Below are 17,309 nucleotides of genomic sequence, written 5' to 3' on the forward strand. Positions count from 1 at the left end.
CAATTTTGTTTTAAATTTATTAATCAAAACACGAGCCAAGGTTTTCATGGATTAAACGACAAGAGAACGTTCTTAAACACTCAAACTTCAGTTCAGGAGGTTTAAGGGACAAAGAGTGACAGGAGCAGGACAAAGAGTGACAGGAGCAGGACAGAGTGACAGGAGCAGGACAAAAAGTGACAGGAGCAGGACAAAAAGTGACAGGAGCAGGACAAAGAGTGACAGGAGCAGGACAGAGTGACAGGAGCAGGACAAAGAGTGACAGGAGCAGGACAAAGAGTGACAGGAGCAGGACAGAGTGACAGGAGCAGGACAAAGAGTGACAGGAGCAGGACAAAGAGGGGCAGGAGCAGGACAAAGAGTGACAGGAGCAGGACAAAGAGTGACAGGAGCAGGACAAAGAGGGGCAGGAGCAGGACAAAGAGTGACAGGAGCAGGACAAAGAGTGACAGGAGCAGGACAAAGAGTGACAGGAGCAGGACAAAGAGTGACAGGAGCAGGACAAAGAGTGACAGGAGCAGGACAAAGAGTGACAGGAGCAGGACAAAGAGTGACAGGAGCAGGACAAAGAGGGGCAGGAGCAGGACAAAGAGTGACAGGAGCAGGACAAAGAGTGACAGGAGCAGGGCAGGAGCATGGCACCTGGACCGGGGCAGGGATAAGATCATCAGACTTGGAATCAATTAAAATGATCGATTGCTAAAGCTACATTCGCTGAATTTGAGACTCTGAATTTAGACCGTTGAATCTGACGGAAACAAACATGGAGTATTTCAGTTAAAATCACAAAAGAAAAACATCTAAATGGAAAGGTTTGTCCACGGTTAAGAAAGTAAAACGTTTGCATTAAACATTTGTATTAAAATTTAAAATCTGATGTGAGGATGTGCTCTGCACATCAGACGCTTAAAGTACGAGAAACACCTCCTGCACTCTGACCTGCAAGTGACACGTATTTACACCTGTATGTCATATGTAATATATAATACATAATCTATAATACATATACATATGATTATCCAGGTCACAATTTGATCTTTGATTCACGCAGACTTAGTATGTTTATATTTCCCGTAAAGGTCCGCTCCTGTCAGCTCCTGTCAGCTCCTGTCAGCTCCTGTCAGCTCCTGTCAGCTCCTGCTCTTGAGAGTTCGTGCTTCACTGTGATTTACCACAAACTCCTCTGATTGGTCAGCTCTGAGGTGGATTTGATCAAAGTGTTTTGTTTTTAAAGCTCAGAGCTGGAGACGAGGGGGACAGAGACAGCAGTGAGGGGGGACAGGACCACAGGGGACTTGGTGAGGGGACAAGAGGGACAGAGACAGCAGTGAGGGGGGACAGGACCACAGGGGACTTGGTGAGGGGACAAGAGGGACAGAGACAGCAGTGAGGGGGGACAGGACCACAGGGGACTTGGTGAGGGGACAAGAGGGACAGAGACAGCAGTGAGGGGGGACAGGACCACAGGGGACTTGGTGAGGGGACGAGAGGGACAGAGACAGCAGTGAGGGGGGACAGGACCACAGGGATCTTGGTGAGGGACAGACAGAGGTGAGGGGGGACAGGACCACGGGGGACTTGGTGAGGGACAGACAGAGGTGAGGGGGGACAGGACCACGGGGGACAGGACCACGGGGGACAGGGGGAGGTAGAACACAGGGACTCTGGAGATAAATGGCCCACTATTTATTTTGGAAAACCTTTGTGGAAGCGGTGGTTGGTCACTGTTGAGCCTCAGCGGGACACAGGATGTTACAGGACAGGGGTGATGGGACAGGGGACACTATAGGGACAGTGAGGTGATTAAATAGAGGTTATGGTTTTGTAAATTGTGTGTTGGAGTTGGAGTGGAGTTTTCGTTGATGTCCAATAAATCGTGTATTTCTTATGTTCTGTGTGTTATAGTTCTACATCTATTTATAAAACTGAATAAGGAACGTGTCGACACAAAACCGTCTCTAATGCTTTATTCATGTTATAGATCTTATTGAAATAGTTTTTAGACTTTACGCCAACTTTGAATCTTGAGCGTATCTTCAATCATAATGAAACCGTCATAAAGAGGCAGAAATTGTGTCCAAAAGAAGGTGATTTTGATTGACAGGTCATTTCATGTAAAGACCTGTTTTGGCACATTTTTTTCAACACAAAATTATAGATTTAAAAAGTGAAGATATTTGATTTTTAAAACGTGCTGCACGGATGTCCTTCCCCAGTCTCATTCTCGTTTTGCGCTGCACGGCCGGTCAAAAATAAGGAAAACGCTGCACAAATCTGGCACTAAAGGAATAATTTAATGCTTTAGCTCAGGGGGGTCCAAACTTTTACCTAGGCCCACATTTTGAAACTTAAACGGGGCAGAGGGCCACAAATGTGTTGAATGACAAGGTGAATCATTCGAAATTTTGCATTTGATGTCATTGCGATGAGCCTCAACACCTTTAATTATACCTAGAACATTAATAATAGGTTTGTATAACATCAATATACCTGAATTTTACCAATTTCACAGTAAAAAGTACTAGTTTTTGTTGTTTGGGCCGACACAGCAGGAAGCTGGAGGGACAACACAAATTGGTATGAGGGCCGCATTTGGCCCCCGGGCCCTAGTTTGGACATGCCCGCTTTAGCTCATGGTTTTCTAGATGGGTCAGCGTTCTCCTGGAGAATTTATCCACCTGGTTTATGGTTTATATGTAATGACAAAACCCAAACGTGGCCCTTCTCCGGCGGCACAAACACAGATCCTGCCATTATTCAACTCCAAAGACGGGATCGTTGAAGATGAACACGACAAGTCTGGACCCAAAGATGTGGTCAACGTTTGTGGAAGTCAAAAACAGTGACTCTTCATCGTCACACAGGCCCCGCCCCTCCCTCCATCTGCAATTATCCGCCACATCATCAAATTCTGGAACACAAACTCTTTTGAAGCTCGTTCTGACGCTGGGCGAGTTCGTTTGCGGCTTTGGGGCGAGCGCTGCCTGTGTGAGGGCGGCTCTTTGTGCATGTGGACACTCCTCATGCACTAAAGAGAAGATAATCCTTTATTGTCCACGCATGGGGAAATTTTGGTGTTGCAACGCAGTAGATACAGAGGGAAGGACAGATAACTTATAGGAAGTAAAAAAAAAAATGATAGTATAATAGAACTCTTACCAAAACTCTTTTAAACAAAACTCCTCTCATCTCTTAATAGGGGATGGAGGAAATAAAATAAAGTAAAAATAGCTAGCATAAGACTAAATAGTACGAATACTAATGATATGTAAACAAAACACTTATTTACAGTTGTATGCACATGTAAAATACTTCCTCCGTTCACTGATTGAAAGTCGGGTAATCCCGTTTAACACTAAAGTTATTGTTTATTACTCCCAAGCCTGAAATCTGCTTTGTTTTTAGGGACAGGATTGCCTCCGGGTCTTTGTGCAATGGGAACGTCATCAGCTTCTCCTTCTGAAATTAGAATATTTTTACACAAAGAAAAAATAAAGATTTGTGCAGTTTTGTTTTATTCCTTAACAATTGGGTCTTGATTTAATTAAAATGTGATTAATTGCACAGCCCTCATTGCTTTGTCAACGTTACCAACACTTCTCGGTCTCTGTAATTGTAATTAATCGTTAATGGACAAACAACACACATTGTTGGGAGTGCTGTGTTCTGTTTTTATTAGAAACACATACAGTACACTTTCAAAATAAAAGCAGAACTAACATGGAATCAGGTACAACAATATTAAAAGTCCCTTATGTCGTTCACATAAAAAGTTACAGAAAAATCCATCTGAAGAAATCACATTTTCAAGGACGTCACACTCGGCGACTTCTCCACCCAAAGATCAGGCACCAAGAGCCCTCCTCACCGAGCAACCAGCCCATGGAGCTACGCACTACTACCACTATGATGACAACCGGACCCAGACAACCGCCCGGAACCAGCCACAACACGGGGGACAGTGAGAAAAACAAAACACTCATTGTGATTGGCCAGTACAATCAGTCTCCTATAATTAGGGAGGGGCCGATACCAAAATCAGATATTTGGCGTAATGCTGTTGCAGAAATGTAAAGAATATTTAGATTCATAAATTCAAAACCAGGCCAACAGATATTTTTCAAGTTGAAGGTAAAGTTTACATTGATTAATTAATTACGTTAATTATTCACTTATAAAATGATAAAAACTGAATTTATCCGTTTTCTAATCAATATTTATCTGAAACATAAAATTATCAGCTTCACGATTGTGTAAACATACAGTCGCTCTTCTATTTAAAGGTTTCCTCTAAAAATTGACACAACTATTGGGACCAAATATTAGCAGTTTTCAATATCAGCTGATACAATTATCACCAAAAATCTGTCAATACTGGAACTGATATGGCCCCAACTGTGTTTGACTGTAGTCATGTGATCATCACATCGTCAGTTATAAGTTGTATTTGGAAGACTAAGTACAATTCATTTTTAATTTTCCCTTTTATTTCTGCACTGGAGTGACGGTCAGAGCACTACTTAAGGCCCGGACGGATATTTGGACAGGTGAAGACAATGAGGAGACACAGGGACAAGACCTGAAGCTTTATTCTCTGATTGTTCTCGGACTCCGCTCGGATCGCTTGCTCAGTCGCTCGCTCATGCGTCTGGACTTCTTAATCGCTCGACTCTTCCTGTCCAATTGACCGGTTCGTCTTCGTCGTTTTATGGCAGCTGGTAAGTGTTACAGTACCGCCTGACTTTATATTTTAGACTTCTTTGGTGCGTAAATAAAACACCAAAGAAAAAGAAGCATCCCCAGCTCCTCGCGCCTCCTATGCTTGTGGGTCGCATCTCCGAGGGCTACACCCCAGCACCTTACAGTCCACACAGTCCAGAGATATCCCTCCAACAGTAAAGGACAACGTCTCTGGAGCTTGGAGGCTCGCCGTTGGTGAAATGAGTCACAGTTTGACCCGTCGGGCAGCTTGTCAGACTGTTTCTCTTGGGAGCACCAGTGTTCATGAGCAAACAGATGTTTTTTCCATTCTGCAACTACAGAAGCCCCCAAAGTGGTCACAATGACAGAGTTGGACGACATGCTCAACTATGAGGCTCGACCTGCAGTCCAGACCTAGACGGACTGGGAGGCACTGATCGTGTGAGAGGCCATGTGGAAGCCGCTGGACAAGAACCAGAGCTGTGGTCCTCACGGTGTTCGGAGAGCATCAAGGTCTACCTGGGGAACTTCATGATCGGACCAGTCATGTACTACGTTTTCACCGACCAAATAGACAAAGTCCATGATCAACCTGGGCCCTCAGCAACGTCCGTACTATCCAAGTGGAACGGCATTCGCGGTGGCAGGACATTTCCATGATGCGATTGAAATTTAGATCCAAACTTATTGTTTCAGATACAAAACTCATTTCCTTACGTCTTTGGTTTCGACGTAGACCAGATTTACACCGGGCGTTTTGGATCAGAAGGTTTAGGTGAATGCTCATACCTACAAGCTGCTGAAAGATCAATTCACTTATGATCGCAATCCAAAGTCCAAAGTCTACGGTACATGGAAGCCGGGGATTACTACCACCACGCAGCCATTTTTGGAGGAACTTGGAAAAATGTGAAAACTATAGCTGCTGTATGCCTAGCAAACATGGTGGAGGATCAGAAGAACAATGTAGAGGCTCTATGGCACGACGAAAGCCATTTGAACAATTATTTTTGGCTTCATGAACCTTCCAAGCTGCCGTCGCCAGAGCACTGCTGGAAAACAAACCTGAACCGGAAAGATATCGTAACACGCTTCATTTGGGCAGCAAAGTATTATGACAAGCTGCGGTCGCTGTAAAGACGGTAAAACAACAAACACTTGAGTTTCGAGTGTAGAATGAACAAGGTCGAATGAAGAAGAGTTAAACATGGAGATGGTCGTCAACGTGGACGCGCGAGCGAGCGATCAGACAGATCAGGGAGGACTCAGAGCAGAGTCCCAGAACGATCAGAGAATCAGAAGGCAATCTATGTGAAGTTCAATAAAGCTTCTGGTCCCGTCCCTCTGTGTCTCCTCTGTGTCTCCTCTGTGTCTCCTCTGTGTCTCCTCTGTGTCCCCTCTGTGTCTCCTGTGTCCCCTCTGTGTCTCCTGTGTCTCCTCTGTGTCCCCTCTGTGTCTCCTCTGTGTCTCCTCTGTGTCCCCTCTGTGTCTCCTCTGTGTCCCCTCTGTGTCCCCTCTGTGTCTCCTCTGTGTCTCCTCTGTGTCTCCTCTGTGTCTCCTCTGTGTCCCCTCTGTGTCCCCTCTGTGTCCCCTCTGTGTCCCCTCTGTGTCCCCTCTGTGTCTCCTCTGTGTCTCCACCTGTCCAAATACACCTGAACCAGCAGCGTACAGTCCACACAGTCTGGAGTCATCTCTCCAACAGTATTCGATGTGCGTTGATTTTCTTTGCAATCGTGGGAAATGTTTAGTTCTTTATCTTTTTAGTGTCACAATATGAAAGATTCAAACTCAATCTGGATATTAAAGAAAGGCTGGATTAGAGCTGTGTTGATCGTAATATTGTCGAAGTAAATTAACTTAACACCAAGCTCCTCCATTTGAAAGAAATGTATTGTTTTTATATTTATATTCATGATTTTCCATATTCAGTCCAAATTAGCCTTGATTCAGTCAGTTTCATACATTGACAAACATTTGTTTAATATAAATGATATTGTCAAAACATATTCAAATATCATAATATTGATATTGTCCTTAACAGCCATTTCAGAATCATTTAAAATATTTTCCAATATCAGATCACACTGATTTAAAGTCGTTTTCTAGATTCGCTTTACGCTGCATCTGAGAAAGGAACGGTCAGGTTTCCCGCTATTGATACTTGTTCAAATGATTATCTAATTTTGATACCACTTTAGGTATTGATGAATTCAAATAAATTCAATACAATTTTTGTAACGCCCAAAATTGCAACCGCAGTCACCTCGAAAGGCGACAATGAACCGATTAAACACGACTAAATATGGTTTAGTATTTAATTTTTTCATACTTTGACAACGCCAGCTGGTGGCATGAGCAGTTTCAATAATATCGTTTAAAACTATTGTTAGAAAGTTTAAATGTTCAGCTGGGTTTGTTTTACATTCTTTATAACTTCGAGTTGAACAGAACCTGATCCTGCTGCTGGCCGCTCGTGTGCACCGTCCTGTGGTTTGTGGTTCCGAGGCGGTTGTCGTCTGAAGTTTGTGACCTACAACATGAACACTAACAGAATGGCCACGCCCCCCGGCCCTCCAACCAATGAGGGCGAGGCCGCGGGGCGTGCACCAGGAATGAAATGTTTTGGAGTGAGCGTTTAGAGCCGCGGCCCCAGGTGCGTCTGCGGGAGGGGGCTGAGGGGGGCCGGGGCACCATCAGCACGGCGCCACCGCTGCTGATGAGAAGGATCCAAAATGAGGCACAAAAATCAATGCTCTGACAAAAAAATACCAAAATTCTAAAAATAGATTTTCTGTGCAGTTCCCTCGTCTGCACAGCTGAATGAACGCCTCTGGCACATCATGATTTTAACTCTTCTCTAAATAAAAAATGTCATTATCTTGGTACTTCATAAAACTGATTTCCTCCTCATTAGAAATATATTAACTCGTCATTTCAATTAAAAAACAAATATCATAAATATGTTGCTAAATTTTGTACTTCTCATAAATAATATCCAGATACTATTTCCTGCTTTTATGAAACAATAACCCATGTTAGCAAAATAGATCTGACAACAGTAATACACTTTGTTCATTGTGACGTGTTAAAGGTGGAAGAACTCAAAGATACTCTGGGTGGCTAACTCTGAACTCGCGCTTACATTCAGCTCATTGTCTGGGGTCAGATTGCTTAAGTGCGTCAGGACATCAGGCATTCCAAAGGCAGATTCTGGAACTAACACAAACCCTTCGACGCTTCTCAGGTTTACTAGGACGAGAACTTGTAGCATATAAGTATATTATATTGTCTAATATCCTCCCTGACTTCCCTTCTGTCGGCCCCTCCCACTCTCCTGACTCCTCACTCCTCTTTTAGCTCCTCCCTCTCCTCTTGTATCCCCTCCCCTGGTTAACTTACACTATTATAGTATGTTTTGAATGTGGTAAATGCGCAGACAGCGGAGGCTTCAGAATTGGCTTCTTTTGACCGTTACAACGTTGCACACTGATCAGGGATCAGTGAATGGTGCACTGCTAGTGCTCGCAGTGGGGGCTATTCTGGTTTGAAGCTAAGTGCTAAGCATATTGCTTGTGTCCACATACACAGGGACGGGCTGCGTTTGATTCCTCCTCAGCACTGTTTCTTTATATTGATCTGGTAGTTTATGTGTCATTTTCTCAAATATTCAGAGGGCTTAAACATGTGTCTGTATAAAATACACTTGAATGCTGCTCCTGAGCCAGGACAGGAAATCCTCATGTGCATCTCACTGTGGACCACAGTCCATCAGTGTCCGTTTGGTTTCAGACTAATGGGAGTAAGGTGCTTCGCTTTAGATTGTGGAAAAATAAACATTGATTTAGTCAGTCTTTCCAATTTCTGCTCAGACTGTTCCATTCACATTCTTTAGTTTATCAAAAGGATATCTCAGGGCAACACTCGAGAAGGCCAAAGATGCTACCTTAAATGCCAGTACTCTGGCACCCTTTAAAACACTATGGCAGGAAAGAAAAGTACTCAAGTACATTGGCTGCACCTGGATACGTGCAAATTTAACTTGATGAGCAGATCTGGGGGGGGGCACTGCTGGGACACAGGCAACAACGCTTCAACCCCTCAAGCGCTGCCGTCCTGTCCTGTGCCTCAGACAAGTGCACTGGTTTGATCTGAGCACACACTGGTGAAGTGTGTAGGAAGTGCTTGGAGAGATGTGTTGTACCACAAGGCTGCCAAGAGGGGGCGCAGTCTCTCTGGAGCATTCAACAGAGGACTGCTCTGCCATCCACGTGAAGCTGTCCCAGCACAGATCCTTTACCTGTTCTCCGCACTCTCTTTGGAGCCGGTAGAGTAAGGTGCAATAAGATCCTAGTCTCTTACTTCGGGCACATCTTTCCCAGCTCCCGTGTTTCTGCTTCTGCCTACAAAATACTTCATTAGATAAAAAACAAAGCAGCCAAAAACAAAACAATAAAAGCTATGCTTTTTAGAAAAGAAAACGTCTTATAAAATATATAGTATATACTGTTTAAGAAAAACAAAGTTCTGTGGGTTTGTAAAACAAATTGTGCCTTCTTAATGAGACACGGTTTTGACTCTTCAATGTAAACATAAGAAACCCTTTATAGAATGTACTAATAAAAATATTAATAATAATAAGAAGAAGAATAAGAACAGTGGGGTAAATAAAAGTTGGGAGAATGTTAGGAGAATATCCGGATGGCCTGGGTGACGGTGGTGTGGCACACTGGGCACTCAGGCTGCTTCAGCTCGCAGATCCGGATGGCACACTCCATGCAGAACAGGTTGTGACCGCAGGGCACCAGAGCCGCCGTCACCTTGCTTTCGAAGCAGGTCATGCAGTCTCGCATGGAGGCCGGGGGCGAGTCAGGCAGAGGGAGGCGTCCGGGGAAGCCCTCTCCTCCTGAGGGCTCGCTGTGAGCACGGCGGGCCTGGGCGTGCGTGGAGCCCGGCAGGGCCATGCCCGTGCTCTCGGGCAGGCTGGGGGACATTCTGGTGAGGGGCAGGGGCAGCCCTGCGAAGCTCTTGGAGCGCTGCTGTGTGTAGAAGGCCACCTGTTTGTAGTCCGAGTCCCAGCTGGAGCCGTCCGGCTCAAAGTAGGAGCAAGACTTGTCCCCGGAGCTGGAGAAGCTGTTCTTGTGGAACACTGCGTCTCCCCCTCCTCCCACCACGGCCTCAGAGAAGTTCTGTCGATAGCTGCTCAGGGGCTTGCGCTGCGACCCTTGGACGCCCCACACTTGCTGCAGACGACTCTCGAGGCCCCCGCCGCTGCTGGCCGGGCTGCCCCCGGACGAGCCCAGGCAGTCGTTCTCGTTGTTGTGGTCGTGAAGACCACCTGTTCTAAAAGCGATGTGAGCTTCAATCTCCTCGCGAGCACGCTCAGCGTTGCTAGGTGACCCGGTGATCTCGAACACGGGGTCCCTGTCCCGGCTGGGCGTGACGATGTAGGTGCAGGTTTGCTGCTGGATGCGTTTGATGGTGGAGCCTTTGGGGCCCACCACCAGCCCCACCACCCTGTAGGGCACGCGTACCTGGATGGTGGTCTGACCGGGCAGTGGTGTGGGCGGTGAGCCGCTGAAGCCTAGGCCCAATTTGTTACGAGAGGCACGCAGCATGGAGAAGTGCTCAGCCGCAGAGATGATCTCGCGCCGGGCCAGGGCCACGTCCTCCTTGCGGCCCGTGATGAGGAACACTGGCTCCTCTCCGCGCACCGGGGTCTTGATGTACGTGTTGGTCTTGGCTCGCAGCGCTTTGATCTTGCAGCCTGCACACACACAGAGAGACACACACACACACACACACACACAGGGAGAAGTCAACACAACTTAGTACTGAAAGAATAAGAAGAGGGCAAAGTGCAGTGCAGCAGCGGGAACATGTGGGGCTGAGCAGGTGGGTGTGGCTGCTGGAGTAGTGAAGGTTGCACAGTGTGTGAGCACTTCAGGGCGAGCCATGTAGACATCAGTGAGAGGTCCTGCGTCTAGCTTTTATGTAAACTCCACAGAGCCTCTGGAGACTAGAGCATCTTTAAAGACTGGCGTCACCCGAGAGGACGACTCGGGCACCCGAGAGGACGACTCGGGCTCCTCTGAGAGACCTGGGCACAGGCAGCTCAGGGTGGAGCCTGGGCTCTGGAGCCTGGGCTCTGGAGCCTGGGCTCTGGAGCCTGGGCTCTGGAGCCTGGGCTCTGGAGCCGGATGCAGAGGTGGGTGTGTGCACCAAACAACAACATGCTCCTTTACACTCACGCCTTGAACACTAGCGTACCTGGGGTGGGTGATGTGGCCACGCAGGAGCAGGGGTGGGACACACACGGACACACACACACGGACACACACACACACGCACACACACACGCACACACACACGCACACACACACGCACACACACACACACACACAGCACAGCTCCACGTGCTACGCTACAAACTCCAGGCTTTGTGTCTGTCCTGACGCGCCCCTCCCTGTGCCACCTCTCATCACCTCTGTCCGCTCAACACCACTGACCACACCACTGTCCACACATTGACCACGGTAGTCTACACTACAGTCCACAGCCCACCAGAGGGGCTCCAGGCTCCGTGTAGAGCCGCGGCCCCTCTACTTTACACCGAGACCGCCTGGAACAAAGAAGCACGCTGCTCTTTGTCCGGAGCGCGGCGGCCGTAGACAAACCAGCGCGCACATGTCTCAGGACACACGCGGGGCACAGCGGGGCACCGCGGGGCACCCTGGAGCCTGTGCTGGCCGGGCTGTGATGCCCAGTGTCTGGCGCGCTCAGACGACAAAGGAAAGGGTGCTGTGTCTGCGCGTGCATCAATGGCGTGTCTGTGGAGGCTCCAGCGCGTCAGGAGTGCTCAAAACACAAAGAAACAGTGGGAAAGTGATGCCCGCGCGCTCAGCACCAAACGGGAGGCTCCGGGAGCCTCTCGGACCTCCAGGTGTGCAGCACATTACCTTGTCTGCCCACGATCTCCGCCACATGCTCGGAGCTGGGCACCGGGACGCACTCGGTGATGTTGCAGCCCCGCGCTTTGCTCTCGGAGGCGTTGGGCTCGTAGAGCGCGCACAGCTTGTTCTTGGACAGAGGCGAGTCTCCGCCGGCCTTGTGCTGGTTGTTGTTGTTGTTGTTGCTCCGGTCCTGGACTCCTGCGGGGACAGACGAGTCCTCGCCTTCCCCCAGACCCAGCAGAGACAACTGGCCCAGCGCGACCCTGAGGGCGCGGGAGTCCTCCTCATCCTCGTCGGGCGCCACCAGCAGTCCCTCACTCCCGAAGGCAGAGCCGGTCACGTCCCCGGCATAGCCCCCGTTTTTCTCCATGATCCCTGCTAGAAGCAGCAGGCTCGGCATGGCTAACAAAGAGTACAAGACAAAGACAGCAGAGACTGAGCTCAGCCTCGCGCCACCGCCTCCTCCCTCTGCTCACAACACTGCTGGCTCCGCCCCTGCCCGCCCCCTCCGCGCGGGGCGGCGCGGCGCGGCGCGGCGCGGCAGACGGAGGGCGGGACAGGCTGGAGTCTGCGCCTCAGTCCAGTGCGGACCCCGAGAGCCTTGGGCTCCGGAGCCGCGGGTCTCGGGCACAGCCTTCAGTCTGGGCTTTAACGGTGATGCGGACTCGGCCTGCGGAGCCTGAGGCGCGCGCGGAGCGTCACTGCAGTAAAGCACATGGTGTTGTTCATCAATACAACATGGCCTCTCCTCTCCGCGTGGCTCTGGAGCATGCGCTTTGCCAGTAGACTACGGCACGTGTTTCCAGGTGCGGCAGCGCTGCCGCTTGTACCGCCATGTTTGAGCGGCAGAGCACGCGGCATGTGCCCCATAGTGAACAAAGAGTCTGCGGCCGCGCGCCGACATGCGCGAAACCACGCCCCGCGGCAGCGCGGCAACAAAGAGCAGCACCGCGGCAACAAAGAGCAGCACCGCGGCAACGAGACGCGCCTAAACAGGAGAAACTACAGCCTACAGAGGAAACTACAGCCTACAGAGGAAACTACAGCCTACAGGAGAAACTACAGCCTACAGAGGAAACTACAGCCTACAAAAGAAACTATAGCCTACAGAGGAAACTACAGCCTACAGGAGAAACTACAGCCTACATAGGAAACTATAGCCTACAGAGGAAACTACAGCCTACAGGAGAAACTACAGCCTACAGGAGAAACTACAGCCTACAGGAGAAACTACAGCCTACATAGGAAACTATAGCCTACAGGAGAAACTACAGCCTACATAGGAAACTATAGCCTACAGAGGAAACTACAGCCTACAGGAGAAACTACAGCCTACATAGGAAACTATAGCCTACAGAGGAAACTACAGCCTACAGGAGAAACTACAGCCTACAGGAGAAACTACAGCCTACAGAGGAAACTACAGCCTACAGGAGAAACTACAGCCTACAGAGGAAACTACAGCCTACAGAAGAAACTACAGCCTACAGGAGAAACTACAGCCTACAGAGGAAACTACAGCCTACAAAAGAAACTATAGCCTACAGAGGAAACTACAGCCTACAGAAGAAACTACAGCCTACAGGAGAAACTACAGCCTACAGAGGAAACTACAGCCTACAAAAGAAACTATAGCCTACAGAGGAAACTACAGCCTACAGGAGAAACTACAGCCTACAGAGGAAACTACAGCCTACAAAAGAAACTATAGCCTACAGAGGAAACTACAGCCTACAGAAGAAACTACAGCCTACAGGAGAAACTACAGCCTACAGAGGAAACTACAGCCTACAGGAGAAACTACAGCCTACAGAGGAAACTACAGCTTACAGAGGAAACTACAGCCTACAGAGGAAACTACAGCCTACAGGAGAAACTACAGCCTACATAGGAAACTATAGCCTACAGAGGAAACTACAGCCTACAGGAGAAACTACAGCCTACAGGAGAAACTACAGCCTACAGAGGAAACTACAGCCTACAGGAGAAACTACAGCCTACAGAGGAAACTACAGCCTACAGAAGAAACTACAGCCTACAGGAGAAACTACAGCCTACAGAGGAAACTACAGCCTACAAAAGAAACTATAGCCTACAGAGGAAACTACAGCCTACAGAAGAAACTACAGCCTACAGGAGAAACTACAGCCTACAGAGGAAACTACAGCCTACAAAAGAAACTATAGCCTACAGAGGAAACTACAGCCTACAGGAGAAACTACAGCCTACAGAGGAAACTACAGCCTACAGGAGAAACTACAGCCTACAGAGGAAACTACAGCTTACAGAGGAAACTACAGCCTACAGAGGAAACTACAGCCTACAGGAGAAACTACAGCCTACATAGGAAACTATAGCCTACAGAGGAAACTACAGCCTACAGGAGAAACTACAGCCTACAGGAGAAACTACAGCCTACAGAGGAAACTACAGCCTACAAAAGAAACTATAGCCTACAGAGGAAACTACAGCCTACAGGAGAAACTACAGCCTACAGAGGAAACTACAGCCTACAGGAGAAACTACAGCCTACAGAGGAAACTACAGCTTACAGAGGAAACTACAGCCTACAGAGGAAACTACAGCCTACAGGAGAAACTACAGCCTACATAGGAAACTATAGCCTACAGAGGAAACTACAGCCTACAGGAGAAACTACAGCCTACAGAGGAAACTACAGCCTACAAAGGAAACTACAGCCTACAGAAGAAACTATAGCCTACAGGAGAAACTACAGCCTACAGAAGAAACTACAGCCTACATAGGAAACTATAGCCTACAGAGGAAACTACAGCCTACAGGAGAAACTACAGCCTACAGAAGAAACTACAGCCTACAGAGGAAACTATAGCCTAGAGAGGAAACTACAGCCTACAGAAGAAACTACAGCCTACAGAGGAAACTACAGCCTACAGAAGAAACTACAGCCTACAGAGGAAACTACAGCCTACAGGAGAAACTACAGCCTACAGAGGAAACTACAGCCTACAGAGGAAACTACAGCCTACAGGAGAAACTACAGCCTACAGAAGAAACTACAGCCTACAGAGGAAACTACAGCCTACAGAGGAAACTATAGCCTACAGAAGAGCCTACAGAGGAAACTATAGCCTACAGAGGAAACTACAGCCTACAGAGGAAACTAGCTTACAGAGGAAACTACAGCCTACAGAGGAAACTACAGCCTACAGAGGAAACTAGCTTACAGAGGAAACTACAGCCTACAGAGGAAACTACAGACTACAGGAGAAACTACAGCCTACAGGAGAAACTACAGCCTACAGAGGAAACTACAGCCTACAGAGGAAACTACAGCCTACAGAGGAAACTACAGCCTACACAACACACCATGCTACACACACGCTAGCACGGCCTACAGACGGAGTTTAGAGCCTACTGCTCTAGGACTACTTTATTATTCATAAAACTAACCTCAGGCAGAGGGATAAAGTGGCGTGTAAACAACCATTAGGGCTTTTCTGACTAATGACTGTATTAGTATATATGTATTTCTATACATTATCTGGACTTCACTCAAAAACAGAAGTCAAAGGAAGTTTTATTGCAAAGCCGCCTATTTATCAATACTGTAGCTGTGAATCTAAATATAACTTTGTTATATTTATACTTTTTGCTGGCTAAAAAATAAAGCATATTTGAATTCCTCCTAGAGGAGCAGACAATAATAAACGATAATGGGTTTATTAGTCGATTTATGGACCTACTTAAATCCTTATGCAGGTGACGTTTGTCTGCTTTATGTTTCATCACATCAGGTCCACAGGGGCCTACATGAGGAGCCACAGGGGCCTACATGAGGAGCCACAGGGGCCTACATGAGGAGCCACAGGGGCCTACATGAGGAGCCACGCCCCCCACGGGTCATGTACAAAAACTTACATTAGTCAGATTATAACAGGTTTTCACAATTTCAAGATCAAGATCACATCATTTTAATGATAAATATCAGTAAAGGTTAAATGTACAGAGTTTCACCTGAACAGGTTTTAAGTATATTTTGGAGACACTTTTTGATTACATTAGGTTAGAAAGTGAATCAGATTTTGCCGATTTAAGGCGGAATTTTTAGCTTTCTTATTCACAGTGTCTAATTTCTCATGGTATTTGGTCAAGTTTTGTTAATTATGTCCATTGTTCGTTTGGGTGGTTGTTTTTGACATTGCAATGTGTTTTTTAACGAGAGTTGAATGAGAGATTGAACGTCTTGTTTTTCTAAAACTCAAGTTAAAGTCCAGATGATACAACTGAAGCTTTTTCTACAACGTGTTGTGTAAATGGCTTAACTGAGCCACACACATCTCCCTCTGCTTCCCTCACAACACTGTTATTAAAATATTCATATTTTGAGTGCGATCAGATAGTTTCTAATGGTAAACCCCTTTTAATATGTGTTTTTATTTTTTTGTATAAATAAGGGTATATGACTTTGGTGTGCAATCTTTTGTTCTATAAAAGGGGTTAGATATGTAACCTGGCCCAAACCATGGCCCAAACTCTGTGGCTTCATCGCCACATTTAGCATGTTTTTATTAAAAAGAGGATTTATATAATGTAGCCTAATTATTACATTATTTCTATGTCATAAAAAGGTGTACTGTTGTTACTCTTGTTACTATGAGAGCAGCTTTTTGTAGAGATGTGAAGTCAAATAAAGACCAAATGAGTTCATGTTCATGTGCAAACCCTAAATACACACAACATGTTTGTTTCCCTTTTGAGATCATTGGGTTTGGGACAAAAATGAAATGTGACCCCTTCTCCAGGGTGTAGCACCGTGCTCTGGTGCAGCCAGCAGGAGGCGCTCACACTGGGAAGGGTACTCGTGCACGTCATGGAGCTGTTATAATATCGGTGCACATGGACCATGGACAAGTCAAAGGTCAAAGCCTCTTCACTGAACCTCTCGCTGCAGACAGGACGGTTCTGGTTCTGGTCCAGGCCGAGGTTCGGTGCAAACACGGGGAGAGCACCGGGCACGTGCAGCACGGGAGACATAGATACAATACGTGTCCATGACGTCATCAGCCACAACACAGTCCAACGCCTTTACCTGGAGTTCAAAAGAATAACTGTTGACCCATAACCCTACGTTTATCTGAGGACCAGTCAATTGTTACAAAATGACTTACATCTGAACGGAAATAGACAGGTTTAGATAGGATCTTAAATGGTCAATTCTATTTTTTTTTTTTTTGAGTTAAAACATATATAATAATAAATCATGCTTGGAATTAGATCTGAGCAAATCCTTCTGTATGACCCGTCAACATCCTGTTATAGTATTTGTTTTAATGGGACAGAACAGAGCATTGCCACATTTAAACCGGTAACAAATGCCATGTCCATTGGCCGTCCATCTAAAGGCTCATTTGACCCTAATTTTGTGTGTAGGAGCTGCTTTAAGGGCTTATCTTTGTCTCTGTGGGAGACAAATGCATTTGAAGAAAAACGACATTTGAAGACTATGAACCAAGTGGATTCAATGAAATAATAAAACATCTTTAGATGCAAATTAACCTAAAGTAAATGTAACAGGTATGAACGTGTATAGTGAGCTTGATTTGGCTGTAGTGTTGAACAAAACAACTGACACGCCCACTCAGAACTGAGACCTGCGCGTGTTGGCCGGTAGATGGC

The 17,309-nt window shown here is 46.9% G+C and overlaps 1 protein-coding gene and 1 pseudogene across 1 annotated transcript; one reads left to right on the forward strand and one right to left on the reverse strand.

The window, feature by feature from the left end:
- The first annotated feature begins 5,032 nt into the window (after positions 1–5,032).
- On the forward strand, positions 5,033–5,838 carry LOC140374040 (N-acetyllactosaminide alpha-1,3-galactosyltransferase-like; annotated as a pseudogene).
- A 2,956-nt stretch (positions 5,839–8,794) lies between these two features.
- mex3a (mex-3 RNA binding family member A) lies at positions 8,795–12,153 on the reverse strand. The gene is made up of 2 exons (XM_072460530.1): positions 11,658–12,153; positions 8,795–10,465 (listed from the first exon to the last, which is right to left on the reverse strand). Exons 1-2 carry the CDS (start codon positions 12,049–12,051, stop codon positions 9,384–9,386), a joined length of 1,476 nt encoding a protein of 491 aa, XP_072316631.1. The 5' UTR covers positions 12,052–12,153; the 3' UTR covers positions 8,795–9,383.
- Positions 12,154–17,309: the final 5,156 nt, after the last annotated feature.

Source organism: Eucyclogobius newberryi, unplaced genomic scaffold (assembly GCF_026437365.1).
Source record: "Eucyclogobius newberryi isolate DKJ021-1_F unplaced genomic scaffold, fEucNew1.0.hap1 SCAF_3, whole genome shotgun sequence".
Taxonomy (NCBI): Eukaryota; Metazoa; Chordata; class Actinopteri; order Gobiiformes; family Gobiidae; genus Eucyclogobius; species Eucyclogobius newberryi.

Coding starts and splice junctions, on each gene's coding strand:
- mex3a (XM_072460530.1), bottom strand. CDS start 12,051: ATGCCGAGCCTGCTGCTTCTAGCAGGGATCATGGAGAAAAACGGGGGC. Junction 10,466..11,657: donor GGAGATCGTGGGCAGACAAG/GTAATGTGCTGC, acceptor GTGTGTGTGCAG/GCTGCAAGATCAAAGCGCTG.